At 42.9% G+C, this 15,965-nt stretch overlaps 1 protein-coding gene across 4 annotated transcripts in view; it reads right to left on the bottom strand.

Annotated features, from left to right (window-relative positions):
• The window catches only part of CCAR1 (cell division cycle and apoptosis regulator 1), a 1,667,827-nt gene that overhangs the window by 487,620 nt on the left and 1,164,242 nt on the right, over nucleotides 1–15,965 (bottom strand). For all 4 annotated transcript variants that reach the window (XM_069240502.1, XM_069240501.1, XM_069240500.1 and 1 more), the window contains one exon: nucleotides 6,598–6,709. In XM_069240502.1, coding sequence (XP_069096603.1) covers nucleotides 6,598–6,709 — 112 coding nt within the window. The remainder of the gene's footprint in view (nucleotides 1–6,597; nucleotides 6,710–15,965) is intronic.

Here is a 15,965-nt window from a genome sequence, read left to right as displayed (position 1 = left end):
AAGAGGCGCCTAGCTTCCTGCCACTGAGCCCAGGACTCCATTGAGCCCTGCTTTTTGCACTACCACATGGTTGTGATGTTGTTGGTGAGGACCTGAACCAGACTCCGCTTAACTGGATGGCAAGAAGGCTTTCAACACCTAGCAAATGGCCTGTAACTCAAGCAACTTCAAGTGGAGGCGTTTCTCCACCAGAGCCTTCTTATTGTCATCTCCCCAGACAACCTTCCCAACCCAGCAGTGGCACGTCTGTCACCACCATCAGCTTTGGGTGGGGTAGGGAGAAGAGTCTGCTGCTGGTCCAATTGAGGTCTAGCAGCCACCCCAGTAGGTCTTTTGCATTCTCCTCCAAAGCCTGGATAGATAGAATTTGACAGTGTCCTTCGGTGCTCAGCCCACTGAGAGTTTGGTTCCCACTGCAGATCCTACATGCACTATCTGGTATGGTTGAAGAGAAGGATTCAGGAGGCCAGCCAAGCTTCAAGGTCATCCTCACTGATACCCAAGACTAAGGCTGAAACATCAGGATTATAGCTAGAATGTCCTTGGCTCATTTTTCCAGAGGGAAATCCTAAAAGTGCACAATAATTCAGGATGGCTCCGATGAAGGAGTCAAGTGTGACTTCAGCATGTTGATTCTGAACCAGTGTAAACAGGTTAGCCATTGTCTGGAGGTGCTTCACAATAGACTGTGGTGAGCCCACTTTTCAATGTAAGGGAACACTGCGACCACCCATACTCCGAAGGGGCAATGTGACTCACCACTGTCCCGTTTGTGAACACCTAAGGGGGCCTTGTGAGACCAAAGTCAAGCACGGCAAACTGAAAATGATAGTGGCCCATCTTGAACCAAGGTAGTGCCTATAGGCCTGTAAGGTAAGAATAAGGAAATAGGCACCCGGAAAGTCCAATGTTACCAACAAGTCTTCTTGGTGTAGAACAGATAGAACTTTCCGTACTTAAATATCTTGAATTTTTCCCTCTGTATTAAAATTTGAGGGATTGAAGATCTAAGATAGCATGGAGTCTTCTGTCATTTTTCAACACAAGGAAATAATGGGAGTAGAACCCAGTTCATATCTGCAAGGCTGGGAACCTCTCTATGGTCCTTCTTTCAAAAGAGTCTGAACTTCCTCCAGCAAAATGGACAAATGGTCCTCAGAAAGAGGCTTTAATCAAGGTGGAGTATGCAGCGGGATGGAAAGGAATGGCAGGGTTTAGCCTCATTGGACTACACGGCGGATCCACCTATTGCATGTTATGGCTTGCTACATGTGGGGAAAATGACTGATCCCAACTTTCCTGGGGTGGGGTTGTGCCGTTAAGGGCAACCTAAAAAGTGGCTTAGAGACTTCTGCTGGAGAGGCTGAGGACTGGGGGGCTGTTCTCCTCGAGGGACTGAATGTTGTCTACAGGATCCCCCACATTGACACGAAAAGGACTGGGGTGCCTGTTGTTGGAGTGGTGGGGCTTGATACTGTCTATAGGCAGTACTCCTAGTGATGTCCTGTAAGGGGTTAAACATTTTGGAGATACTGTCTTGTGGAGAGATAGAGGTTATCTGTACTCTTCTTGAAATGCCCAAGGGCAGAGTCAGCCTTCTTGCCAAATAGGCCATCGACATACCCATAAGCAACGCTTGAACATCACCTTAAAGGCAGTTAAATTTATCCATGCATAGCACAGGAGCACCACACCTGTGTCAGCCACTCTGCCTAAACAGTTGGCCGTGTCCAAGCTGGAATATATGCCATACCTGGTCAAATCCTGGACATCTTGAAAGGTCTGTGCCTAATTTGGCACAAAATAACTCTGGGACTGTTGACAAGACCCCTGCAACCATGTCCTGTAATACATGAGAGCACCATCCCTTTAAACTGCTATTATTGACTGACCTGAGGGTAAGGCCACAAAAAAAAATCCTCTCCCCAAATGCCTCAATTCTTTTTGACTCTCTGGCTTGGGTAGGAGGTAGTAGGAAAGAATTGGGGTTAACTGTCATTATCTTATTGTAGGGAGAATTTGTCCCTCCCAACATCATCACTAAAAGCTGGTTGGTTCTGGAGGACAGCTGAAGGCACTGATTTATCAGAGTCAAAGTGTTTTGGGGCTGAGCACATTGAAACTGTGCTAGAACGCTGAGCTTCGGTTGAGATTGAATCGGTTCAGAGTCAGACAGAACAATGGGATCGATGTCGTGCTCCAGCATCAGCAGTATCAATGTGGATGTAGATGCTGCAGGTACTGCCATTTATCGTGCTGCTGGGTGTAGAGCTTGCTCTGAGGTCAGAGCTTGACCTGAAGTGGGTTCAGGAACCACAGAGAGCGCTGTGGGTGGACCCGCTGGCGGTAATCCTTCATATGTTCACAGGATCCGAAGGCGCGTCAGATGGAGTCGGGAAAGTGGTGAAAGTGCAGAGCATGGCCCCCTTAAATGCCTCAATCTGTTGTGGCACTCCTAAAGGACCCGGAAATTCGGGGTGCAATGAGATTAGCTGTGGAATCAGGTTCTTGGGAGGGGTCTCTGAGCAAAACCAGGTGGCACCTTGACATCCTCATGACTTCTCAGATGGAGAGTGGTAAGGCTGGAAAGAAGTCCGCTTGGACTTCTTGTGCTTTCTTTTTAGATTTTGGACTTACCAAAATTGTGGAGTGCGATGACAACCAGTTGCGAAACCGGACCAGAGAGTGGGAATGGGACTATTCTATCGACTTTGAATAGGACCTGCACAACTTCCTGAGATGCTCTGCGACATACAGCTTGGCTTCACATTCCTGGATCGTTTGTGAGTGAATCAGGGAGCACTTTCCACATAACTTTGGAGTAGTAGCTCGAAATCAAGCACCAGAGATATACCTTGTAGGGATCTGTCACAGACATTTGTTTGCAACACTCCCTACAAGCCTAACTCCCTGGGGTTTACATGGGGACATGTTCCCAGGCACAATGGAAAACGTTTTTTTTTTTTTAAAGTAAAAGCTTGTCACCCCACATAATAAATTAGAAGCTAGCTCTGGATCTACGTAAGAAGATGCAGAAAGAAATGAAATAATGTCAGCGTGCTTGAGCAGCGCCAATATATAGCTCCAGCTGTCACTTCCGTTATGGAGAGGAATTGACGGTGATTAGCTTGACACCACCTAATAATGAGCAGGGTTTATGCTGAAAAATCTGCAGGGTCCAATCTGGTGCCTGGGGATATTCTAAAGGTGAGGAATCTGAGGTTCAAAATATCTATCAGGAACATAGTGCACCTTAACAACCTTACAGTACAATATTACATATTGCAAATGTACACCAACAACACAAGATAAAAGTGAATTACCACATCACTTTTATGCATTACAATAAGATAGGATAAACAGCATAACAACACTTGGAGGAACAGAGTGTTTAAATAGCCTTTGGGCCATACAAATACAGTATCATTTCTCCTTAGATCCACAGATGTATGCTATGTATCGCTACTGCAATCCTTAAGAGTGTAATATATTATATATTAGACAATGGTGGTTGCAACTGTGTAGTTATGACTGTCTGTTGGGCTTCAAATTGTTAAAAAATTGTTTTTTATATCTCTGCCATTTACAATTGCAAGTAAAAAAAACTGTGACTCTTGTCAATCACCTCTTATTTTTTTTAACAACTGTGATTGGCTGAAGAAAGTAGGATAATTTTTGGTTGGTCATGTTGAAATTTACAACTTTAAAAAAATTTCATTTTTGCACTGTGGAAAAAAGTTTCCACAGCCATTGGAAGGTACCATGAGAGGACTCGATCCCAGGGGAGTCCCAGGAATTACTGAAAGGTGTGGAAATAATTCACCCAAAAACCTGAAAAGAAAAAATTAGACACAAATAATTTCACCAAGTATTTAAAAAATAATAGCAAAATATTAAAAACATTTCCATAAAGAATACAGCAGCGCACAGTTAACAAAGACTGCACACAGCGTGGAAGGCCCGCCTGTGGTGGGTATAGTGTAGGGGCTTGGCTTAGATAAGCCCTGGGGCCAGCCTCTGCTGTGGGGTTTGCTGTCCATAGGTGGGTTGGGTGTAGGGATATAATGTTGCCTGCATATAGCAGGTTGGGTGCGGGGCTTGGGCCCAGGCCAGGTCCTGCAGCCAAACCCTGCAGTACACAGCTGAAAGTGGGGTGGAACAGAGTCTAAAGTGTGATGGGGTGGGCTTAAGGCGGGGTATGCCAGCGCATAGGCGGTTGTGGTGCAGGACCTAGCAGCACGCCAGGCCATAAGCCCATCTGCCACAGATGGCCAACACCCGCACTGCACATCGGAAGGCCATGCTTTGAACCATCACAAAAAAGAGCTAACACGACAACATAATGGTTGACCCAAGTTAGAATTGTGTTGTGTGCGGATGTGCAAAGTGTGGGTTAGTAGCAGGCTGTGCAGAGAGTCCATGACTAATGAGAAACAAAGCCTCGAGTGGGTGACAATGCCTGTACCCTCTTTCAAAGATGGGAAATAATACATTACACTCTGCACATATGGTTTATGCCATTACATGTTTCATGTGTATTTATTTTAAAAAAGGTACTTAACCACAACCAGGACGCAAGGGTTAACATTTGTACAGTACGGCAAAAGTCACATTAAAGACCTCTCTGCAGCAATGTGCCAAATTACATATATGTCCTCCTTGAAACAATTTTAAAAGGCTATTATAGTTGACAGGGTATAATATAAGCTACAGCACACAAAATGTAAAAATAAATCAAATTATGGTAACTTCTTAAATTTAGCTCCCGCAACCCTTTCTACCATCCACATGTTTTCAACATCAAAACTGTTTTCACACATTGAAAGTCTTTTTCCTTCAACTACTGCTGCAGTGTTTAAGGGTGAGAGCACTGTGTCTCAGATATTTCATCCACAAATTTGCAAGGACTATCTTGCCCAAAGACAGGGGTGTTATTTGCACCCCTTCCACAATGCCATAGACAAGGGGATTATTTTAAAACCAGAGGGAACGCTAGCAACGACCTGACTACTGTGTTTGCAATTTTGAACAGAGTACTGGGGTAGCTGTCACCTGCATAAGTCCTTTGTGTCTCACCAAATGCGAAGGAACACAGAGTATTTGCAAATAGGCCACAGGGAGACTGTGACCCATAATGTGCTATGAGCCATGTAGAAATGCGACATAGCCCTGCCCCTCCAAGGCGTGCAAGGTATTGCCTGGCTAAGCAGTTCCTGGTAGCTGCTCCATTATGGCACTGTAGCATCTAACGCTGGCTTGTGTATTACCTTTCTGTTTTTTTGGTGTTAACATCCCCTAACATTTGGCAAAGTAGTAATGTGTAACCAAATACAATGCACCTAAGCAATGTAAAAGGGGAGGGTTGGGGGACAAATAGCAAGACTGGATGGAAGCAAATTGTGTGAGGCTAATGATACCCACAAACCTTGAGCAAGGTGGGGGGGGCAACAATTCCCCATTACATTTAGGCTATGTGGGGTAAGGAAACTATACATCCCCTGCTGTTTGTAAATGAAGGTATTAGTCCAGAACCTTTCCAACCCATATTTGGCCGATTGGGAGACAGCAATATGACTACTGTTGGCAAGGTCAGAAGGGTGATAACTGTAAACAGGGCTGTAAGTGGATGCCTTGATACAAATACACCTCGCCTTGATCAAGGTGGGAGGTTTTTTTTATTTATTTTTTATCAAGGGGAAGGTCAACATTTTCAATCCACGGCCTTCTACAAGGAATTGTAGGGTGTTTAGGGGCCAGATGTAGGTAGCTTGCAAATTGCGACTTGCAATTTGCGAGTCCGTGCGACTCGCAAATTGCAAGTCGCAATTTGGTATGCAGAAAGGTGTCTCAGACACCTTCTGCAACTCGCAATGGGGTCACAAAGACCCACCTCATTATTATTGCGAGTATGGGCACTCACGGGGATGGTGGCCTGCTGGAGTCAGCAGACCACCATGTCCGTGACTGCTTTTTAATAAAGCATTTTTTTTTTTCCATCTGCAGCCCGTTTTCCTTAAAGGAAAACGAGCTGCACTTGGGAAAAAAAAAAAAACGAAACCTTTAGTTTCGGGTTTTTTCAGGGCAGGCAGTGGTCCATTGGACCACTGCCTGCCCTGAAAAAATATTTGTTTTTCCATTCACAAAGGGGAAGGGGTCCCATGGGGACCCCTTCCCGTTTGCGACTGGGTTACCATCCACTTCAAGTGGATGGTAACTGCGATTTCATTTGAAATTGAATAGCATTGCGAGTTGCAAATAGGAAGGGAACACCCCTTCCTATTTGCGAGTCGGAAATGCATTTTGCGAGTCGGATCCGACTCGCAAAATGCATTTCTGCATAGCAGAGGGGCTTTTGCGCCTCGCAAACGGCGTTTTTCGACGTTTGCAACTCGCAAACCCTTTGCTACATCTGGCCCTTAGAGTGGAACTTCCATCATGATGCTTAGAATATATTTGCACATTTATGGACGGTCCACTGAAACAAAGAGTATGGCATTGTAAAGATTTCCCGCATAGTAGACTAACACAAACTACTGACAGACGCAAACATATACCAGATACAAACACATTTTGGATACAAGATGTATAAAGGTTTACCTTCGTCCTCCTCTTCAGCATCTTCTGCTTCCATTTGAGCATACTCCTCTAGGCTGTAATCATCTTCAATTTCATCCTCATCTTTAGAATCCTCTGTCTTTTTATCTTCTTTCTAAAATCAAACATGTCTCTGGTCATTTTTATTTTATAGAAACACAAATATATAAACAAATCTATTCATTTATTCAAATTAAAACCGTAGAGAACATATACAATGTGCAGTAAATCATATACACCTAATCAAGGGGCTCCTACATTTTCCTTCAGCAATGTGAAAGGACTGAAACTGTGACTTACAGCCCCAAGACATTAAACCACGAGATTTGGATAGAGATGCAGCAAGGGTACCATGGGTCCCAATACAAGGACGTAAAATGGCAGTTCATCAACTGTTCTGTTGCTCGCAGCTGATGTAGTACATGTAACACGTCTGGGATCCAGTCTATACCGTTGTGTCGCCTCCTTTGCTGGATAGGAGAAGGGAATAACAAAGGAAGGGTGATAGGCTAAGTTATACAAAAGGACAAAACCCCTTTGTGCAAGACAGCCAGGCTGGTGCAAAGGACGCCACAACTTTGTTGAAGCTCCCTGTGTAAATGGACTTTGTAGAGGGGTGCCTGGCTGAAGGATGACATTCACAACCTCAGGAGGTCAAACACATTCAACTGCTACTGCTTAATCTCCATGCACAGAGGTGGAGATTCCGCAGGGTCGGGTACAGAAACCAGTCCTGCTGCTGCAAAAGAAGACTCTCTTAAAGAGGCAGCATAATCTAAGGACATATGCTCACTCCCAGGACTTCCAGGCACCACAACCTCTTGGCCCAATCTGGACCAACTAGGATGACTTGGGCACAATCATTCCTGATCTTCTTCAGATCTCAGGGCAGAAGTACAAAGGTGTATAGGAGGCGTGTTCCCCTATAACCAGAATGTGTCCCCAAGAGAGAGTTGGAAACTCCAATGCATGTATTTTTTGAAACTGCAAGCTCTTGACTGTGGCAACAAAATCCAGCCAGGCTCTCCCCACTATTGGAAGATGGGTGTAACCATCATTCGTGATCCGAAATGTGCTGCAAACTGAGCTTGTCCTGGCATAAAGATCTGTCAGGTGCTTCACGATTAGGCAGATGGCGTGATGCTCAAGCCAAAACCAGAGGCGCGCAGCCTCCTAGCACAGGACCCAGTACCAAACTCTGCCCTGGTTACTGCAGCACCACAAGGCAATGATGTTGTTTGTGAGCACCAGTATTCCCTTGATTAATGGCTGGAACGCCTTCAAAGCCCGAGAGATGGCTCCTGTCTACATTAGATTTATGCAGAACCAGGTTTCTGCCAGAGACCAGAGACTTCTGATCTTCCCCTCCTATTAGCAGTGCACAGCCATTCTCCTCACACCTCGTCTCCACCTCTCCACCTGCAGGGAGACTAGCAGACCTTGGACCCCAGTCATGGTCAAAACCAGACATCTTGCAGAGCATCCTCGTCTCACACAGCCCATCTGGCTGCTTGGCAGATGACAAAGTTTAAAAGTTTCGAGTCTCAACCTCCCCTTCCTTTAGTCCATTTCCAGACACCAAAATGTAATTAAGAGTCCTAGTCTTAAAGGTTATGTTGGGGTTCTGCTTATTTTGAAGTAAACGCTTCTCTTCTCCTTCCTTACTCATGAACAGCTGCCTGTCACAGCAGGCAAGAGTGTAAAGCTGATTGTCTCACAATGCAATTTATGGGAGTGTCTAAAGTTCACACTTGGATGCCAGCCACAGTGATGTGTGCGTCAAAAGGTCAGTCCCAGACACCCAGCCTTACTCTTTATGATTCTCTTATCAGCCCCATCTCCCTTCCTGAGATGTGTCCATGCCCCTTCTTTGTGATCTATCAGTGAATCAAAGTGCAGCCTTTTGAAGTGTAAAATGAGTCTTCCTCCTTTCCTTCAGTCTGTTTCTCACCCAGCTAACAAGAATGCAGCAATACACACATCTGTCTGGGGGTATTCCTCTCCTCATGTCTTCATCAGGAAGGCCTGGCTTTCCCAAAATGGAACCCAGGCTCCTCCATGCAGGCACACTTACTCAGTGTACATTCACAGCACTGTTACCTCCACGCATTGTACTATCACAAATATGCATGCATTGAGCACACACATTTAGTTGGCATGCATTGTTCAACACTGAAGCTTTTCTATACGTTTCTAAACTGTACCAGGGAGTGCCATCAGCAAACACACTGACACCACATACTGACTGCACAACACTCCACCATTTATGTATTGTACTTCACACAAGCACACATACACCCAAGCACATGTTTTTATTACGCATGTACTGCACAGCACTACATCTCTCAATTAATGTATTCCCACCAGGCATGCATACATCCATCAGTACATGCTCTAACCACAAATATATTGCACAGTACTACTCTAAACCAGGCACACATACACCCATAGCAGAGTCACCACTCCTGCGCTGCACAGTCCATATCTACCTGGTGTAGGCAAACATTGAGTTAAGCACACAGCAGAGGAACTTTTAAAAAGGTGAGTGAACCTGCAGGCCACACTCCAGTGACACAAGATAAAAAGGTCCTGTTAATTATTACTGATATCTACACAGTATGCTGCTACCAATGCTCTTGAGCTGCTTAACTTCTGTTGAAGGGAGTAGTCTACCACCACTATGTGGGGAGCGCTATGGACTACCCTGTCAGTCCAAACAGATAGCAATCCATGAGACAGGCCATGTCATGGCGCACACACATGATCTGTGTTCGCCTATAACAAACATCAGAAATAGGGATAAAGACAACAATACAGTTGGGCATTTAGGGAAAGGGTCCATGTATTTAATCATGCAGAGGACTGTTCCATCCCAATGTCTCAATTCTTTTCAACTCCCTGTCAGGCTGGGTCCTGGGGAACAAATTAGGATTCATCTTGCTGCTGGACATTTGGACCACCAAAGTCTCAGGAGTAGGATGAGGAACAAGAAAACGAGGATCGCCAGGCACCAGTCTGTGACGTCTGGCTATATGCTGAACACTGGTGGGCAAGGACAAGGTTTAGGTCAAGCGCCTATAAAAGTATCAGTTAAGGCTTTGCTGGACTATAGAAAGGGCTCCAAAGTAGCTAGCACAGGCTGTAGAATTTCAGTAAGCACATTTGTTTTTAACTCGAGGGAGGAACTGTAAATCTAGGACCGCTGCACATCTGATGACTACTGCAAAGGAAGCACTCTCTTCTCTTGGTGGCCAAGGTGGGGGAGAAATCAACCCTGTATCAGGGGAAAGTATGAAGCCCACTGGACTCTTGCAAATCTATGTACAACCTGTCATCTTAATGTGGGGGGAAATCACCCTCATCATTTCAACTGAAATATCAAAGTGGTGGTAAACTAGTTGGAATCAGAGCCGATAAGCTGATGGATCAACTGTGGCTCTGTGGAAGAGCAAAGGTTTTGACAAAATCAGATTTATGGGAAATGGTTGCACTAGAGCGGAGCCAGAGTGGGACTCAGTCAGGGTCAAGGCGGATTCGGCTCTGGGTCAGACATCACAGTCCATACAGGATCCATCTCAGGCACCAGTTACACCTGGACAGACATTGACGAGGAAGGGTCTGATGCAGATCTTGGATCCAGAGTAAGTGTTGGCACCAGAGGTGGAGCAGAACATGAGGGGCTTAAATGTCACAGAGAATAGATCCACTGGAGATAATCTGACTGAAGGCCCTTGTGGATCCTCAAGGCATGCTGGATGGAACTGGAAGCATGGCAAAAATACACAGCATGGCCTCTCTAAAGGCCTCAACTAGCTGCAGCATCGTCAACGGTTTGGTGAACAGTGGGACCAAGTGTGGGATCTGCTCCTCAATCAGAGATCATGAACAAGATCTAGTGGCTTCTCTTTAAGAAGAGTGGCAGGATGGGTTTGCCTTCTTGTGTTTCCACTTCAACTTTAACTCATTGGATGACTTGACCACATGGAGAAGATGTCAAGGGATTGGCCTTAAGAACAAGAATGGGTCAGTGACCTTGACACAGAGTGGGGACAGGCTCTGCATGGCTTCCTTCAAAGTTCAACGACATACAGCTTCCCTTCACAGTCTCGGATCACCTCTGAGTGCATGACACTACATTCTTCATATGAATTGCATTCTGGTCTCAAACCAAACACCTGAAGGACACCTCATGAAGATCCATCACCGACATCTGTTTATGACAGTCACAACATGGTTTGAACCCTGTAGTCCTGTATGAGGACATAGTCCCGTTGCCACCTGGAATTTAGTTTGGAGGAGAACTCCAAATCTGCATTCAAAGGCGTTAAAAAAAGGGAACCGACATTGACGCTCAGGGATTGGTTATATGTGCCTGCTCCCATCGCATCCAGGGTGAATTTAAGGATATAGTCTGGCTCCTTTGGATATTCTCAATGTGAGGAATCTGCAGTTAGAAGTATTTGCCAGGAAAAGCCAAAACTTTGACCATGTAAGGATCACAATGACATTACTGACTTCCCTAGGTCACAGTTTTAGGCACGTCCTGTCCTTTATAACCGGATCACCTATACAAGTGAAGTGCTATTTTTTTTAATTGTAGAAGTGTGAGAATGTTTAGCCATGTACTTTTCACAGTTTCTCAAAAATTCCAACTCTTTCTATTGCAGACATGCAAGGAAATTGTTTTTTGGGCAAAACCTTGATGTTTAAGTGGCATTCTGGGTAAGGTGTCTTGTTTTCTGAAATGTCTAGGGTTAGTAGGTTTCCCTAGCTTCTGGCCGACCCCGACCCTAACTCAACAACTGCCCACATCCCAAAACATATCAATCTATTTTCAAGCTTCTTTCTTGCGCTTTCCATGGCTTTGTTCTTGGAACTTTCCTTTGAAAAGGAAAAGCCCACCTACAATTGTGCGGGTACCATTTTCAATCAGGAGAGGCATGGGAAGGCAATGCTCATATCTGTAACATTTATTGTTTGTTTGGCTTTCTATTGTAATTCAGTGGCATCAAAAACACTTATATTGAAAAAAAGTTGGTGGCATCAAAAACACTTATTGAAAGAGTCAGAATCATTTGGCACTATGAGTAATCCAGAATATAGAGTGGTACAAATGTCCCCTATCCATATACTCCGAATCTTAGATACATTTCTAAAAATATATAGCACCCAATCTCTATTCATAAGATTTTTCATTATCAAGTTATACATGATCAGTAAACCATGAAAAAATATTAGAAACCATAAAAAACAGCTATACAAATGAATACTTTTTAATTTATTCCACAATCAGTAGCTTTCTGGAATGATCTTGGGATTTCACAGCAGTTTCCACCCCCATTGCAAGTACTTAAAATGGAGAAAAAAAGGTGAAATGTTGTTTTCTTAAGAAAAAATCCAAACAGTGACTTTATTTTAGTAAGTGCATTGAATGATGCATAGTATGGATCTAATAGAAATACATATAAATAACCACAACAAGGAAGCTAATATTGGATTCAAATATCTACATGCCCCAAGGGCTAAAAACCTCTGCAACCACTCACGTTGGGACTCGGGTCAGAGCCAATGTGTATCTCTTGTCATTTCTTTTTTATTACAAATTCCTTACAATGATCTATCTGCTTGTCTGTGCTCATAGAAGTGTTGGGAAGATGAGTGCAACATTTGATCCCTATTATTGTGCAAACCCCCCTTTGGCCACTAAGAGATAATCTAAAGCCATTCTGTTTTGAGCCAGCATCTAGGCATAGGCATATAGCTGTTCTGTTATTAATCCCAGAGCTAATGCACTGGAATTTTTTATTTATTCTGATTTTTTGCATTCCTTCCTATCTAACCAAAGGTAACAGCCTTTCCGTACATAAGAATTAGAGCAGAGAAGAACCTAAAGATAGCTGAAACACTCACCAACTCCCTTTTTGATTCTAACGGATTATCATGAAAGTGTTTTATGGCCTAAAAAATATACCTTAGAGAGCAATTTCCAGTCCAGTCCACAGGCAGCCAGAGGTAGGCTTGCGATCCAACATGAAATATGAATGACCACCCTGAGGTGACATCTGGGAAACACCCGTCCATGAGCAAAGCAGTACTCTAAGAGAGTTAATTTGAAAGGAATGTCTTCTGTTGTTAAATCACATTTACTGTATCCAACAAAAATACTGCAGACATTTGTTTATTCATGTTTGTAAATAAATCCCTGCTCAGTGATTCCGAGGTGAGTCACTCTGGCATGTTGCAGTTAATAGGATTAGTGAACGTTTCAAGGCCTTGGAAAGAAGAGGGGGAGAAGCCAGCACACTCCAGCAGCGTATATCCAAAGAGGAAAACACAGGAGTAGTTAAAACATTTAGAAGTTGAATAAATTCTATCTGGATGCGTATGAAGGAGACCCAAAGGGGAGGTGAGCACCGGGGGTGGCTTTAACCTCTTTTCTAGCAATGATGGAAAGGCATGTGACCCAGGATTGACAATACCTTTCGGCTATAAAAGACAAGACAGGTGCATACCAATAAGCTGCAGAGGCATGTATCATGCCGTCCCTACCAATGTGGGTTGAACCTTGAAACAACCTGGTAAGTTTGTGGAGAAAACATTTTGGTGTGGCCACATGCCCAGAGATGCCTCTTCATACCCCCTTACAATCTCTTTTTACAAGTTTGCATGATGTGGGGATGCTTTTTGTCTTCAGAGGCATGCTTCACCAATTGAGACATCTCTTAGTGTTGGAACAGGAAATAAATAGCCTGTGTGTTTTTTTAGTGTGGGTAAATTACAGCTTTCCATAACTTGATGTATAGTGCAAACAGTGTAACTAGCAACTAGAGTACTTTCATCATTTCTAAGATGGGTTCTATCTACAAAATAAATTTGTTTCCCTTCATCAAGGGGCACATCTGTTACCTCAATATACCGCTTAGTAACCTGGGCAGTGGTTAAAAGACAATCATGTATATTTCCATCCTCACTGGTATGCATCAGAGAAGCAGGGTCCAGAGTACAGGAGCACACCAAAGTAATATAAGAGGCAGACACCAACAGCATTTCGTACTAGGTTAATTGTGCCATACATCAATGAAGAGTTTTTGTAGTTGAAAGGAGTGCAACCACAGAATGGGGCACAGTGACAGCAGGGAACTTAACACAATATTTTCAGAGGCTTCAAGAAGATTTGTAGCAGCTGCCATAGACTATAAACAAGGCGGGAGTCCATAAGGGAATCAGTCCTAAATTAATGCACAATAGCCTATGGGCTTTTTCTGACCCCCTGTGGCCTTGTACCCAAGGCAAAGGTATCGCACTTGGAGAAGGCATAACCAAAAAGTTTCCCTTGAAGCCTTATTCCTCTGTTTAGCCAATTCGATAAGGAGATAGACTGATTTCTAACACTGAACTAGAGCAAGAGATGTGAAAAGAAAATAGTTAACATATTGGATTAGAGTAGGCCACTGGGTGAAAACGAAGGTATTCAAATCCTTTGTTACGGCTTGTGAGAAGACTGGGGGAAACTCTAAATTCCCGTAAGAGACAAGATCATGAAAAGCGGGACCCTTGGAATGTCAACGAGAAAAACTATTGATTTAGAACAACGGTAGTGCACCATCACCAATAATATTTCAATGTCCACGCCATCAGTTTAGCGTAGCGTGGTTCGTTACACGCCCTGCATACCGACGACTGTATATTGTAATTCCCCCGGCTCACAGAAGAATAAAAGGTAGCGTAAATGTTGCACTTGAGAGAGGTGCGCTTAAAACATATACAATATCTTATCAAGGGTTGTTTTGTAAATATGCAGACGGTATATAATAATGAATAATGGTTATAAATACACGGAACTTGTTGCTTTTCACGGGGGTATTTTCAATTAGAAATATTGTCCATGATATATGGGATTATGAGGGATGAGAATAGAATGAGCAAAAGAGTGATTAATGACTGTTGGTTAAAATAAGGGGGGAGTAGACTGGGTGGTAATTGTAAACCAGAATTTCATTTTGAAAATGTGATGTAGTGTTTTTTCTCAATATCAGATGCATAATTTGGATGTTTCAATGGCATATGAAAAATGATATAACAAACCAATTTGAAATCAATTGATTAGGTATGTATAAGTGGGTATGTCAAAACATTCAATCATTATCTGACACATACACATAGGTGTTTGTGGTATTTTTCAAAATTATGTGTTTGTAGGCTCTTGGCAATTGATTTTAATTATTTCATTATTGGTGGATGTATTATGGTGTACTAACTTTGGGTGGTAACACAAATATCCAAAATGATGTGGGTGTGTGTTTTAAAAAGACACTTGACATATATATTTAAAAAAAAATATATATATATATATATACATATTGTCGTTTTTGTGTTGTTTTGTTTATATATGTACAATTGTCGATATTTGTAATAATTTTTGGTGATGTTATAACTATATTACTTTTTATATGTTTTTATATGTTTCTTATGTTTTTGTGTTTGTACTTTTTGGTATATCATTAGCAGTTTCTTATAAAATGTAAGTATTCCCTTGTCAGTTTCGTCCAACTTTGGAATAGGGTATGAAGTCATGCACTTATTGATAATGTTGCTGTGGCTTATTGTCTATTTTGTGTAAAATCATGTTTGTGGATATATATAACTTTTATGTGTCTATTGAATGTGTGTCATATCTGTTGTATTGCAGCCCTGAAGAAGTCCTATGTTAAAGGACGAAACGCGTTGGCTGTTGCTGCTATGAATATATGTAGCGTTGGAAAAGGGAAAAGAATAAAAAGAAGATTTGTATAATGTCACATCAAGGAATTGGACATTGAAATATTATTGGTGGTGGTGCACTACCATTGTTCTAAATTGTATTTTACCTTTAGTTTAAAGGATTTCACCTTGGCAGCAGGTGTTGGTCTGAGTGCATACAAAGGAGCAAAAGAATAACATAAACGTCCTTATATTTGGGGAACTGTTGGGGTAGGTGCGTTGACTGGTAGCCTGCTGTTGCATCTTTTGAGAATATTGAGAAAAACTATTGGCCCTTCTTATGTTTGGAAATGGAAAAGAAAGAGGAACAAAGATCAACTATGTTGACCCATTGAGCATTTACAGGGATGCTGGCGATAGTAGTAGCAGGGTTGGAGACCACAGGGAAACTCAGATTCACGACATTGTTAATAGCCCTATGATCTTGGACAAACTTGTACTCGTTGGCTTTCCCCGCCTTCCATTTCAGGAGAATCAGGGTATTATGTGTATTAACAACAGTTATTAGAACCCCTTGTTTAAACAAATCAGCAATTACAGATTCCTTCCTCTGCCTCATAAGGTTTTAACAGGTGTTGATGTATTTTGAACAACTTCTTATGTGAGTGGAT

This window comes from Pleurodeles waltl, chromosome 6 (genome assembly GCF_031143425.1).
Source record: "Pleurodeles waltl isolate 20211129_DDA chromosome 6, aPleWal1.hap1.20221129, whole genome shotgun sequence".
NCBI lineage: Eukaryota > Metazoa > Chordata > Amphibia > Caudata > Salamandridae > Pleurodeles > Pleurodeles waltl.
This window is presented reverse-complemented; position numbering and strand designations above follow the sequence as displayed.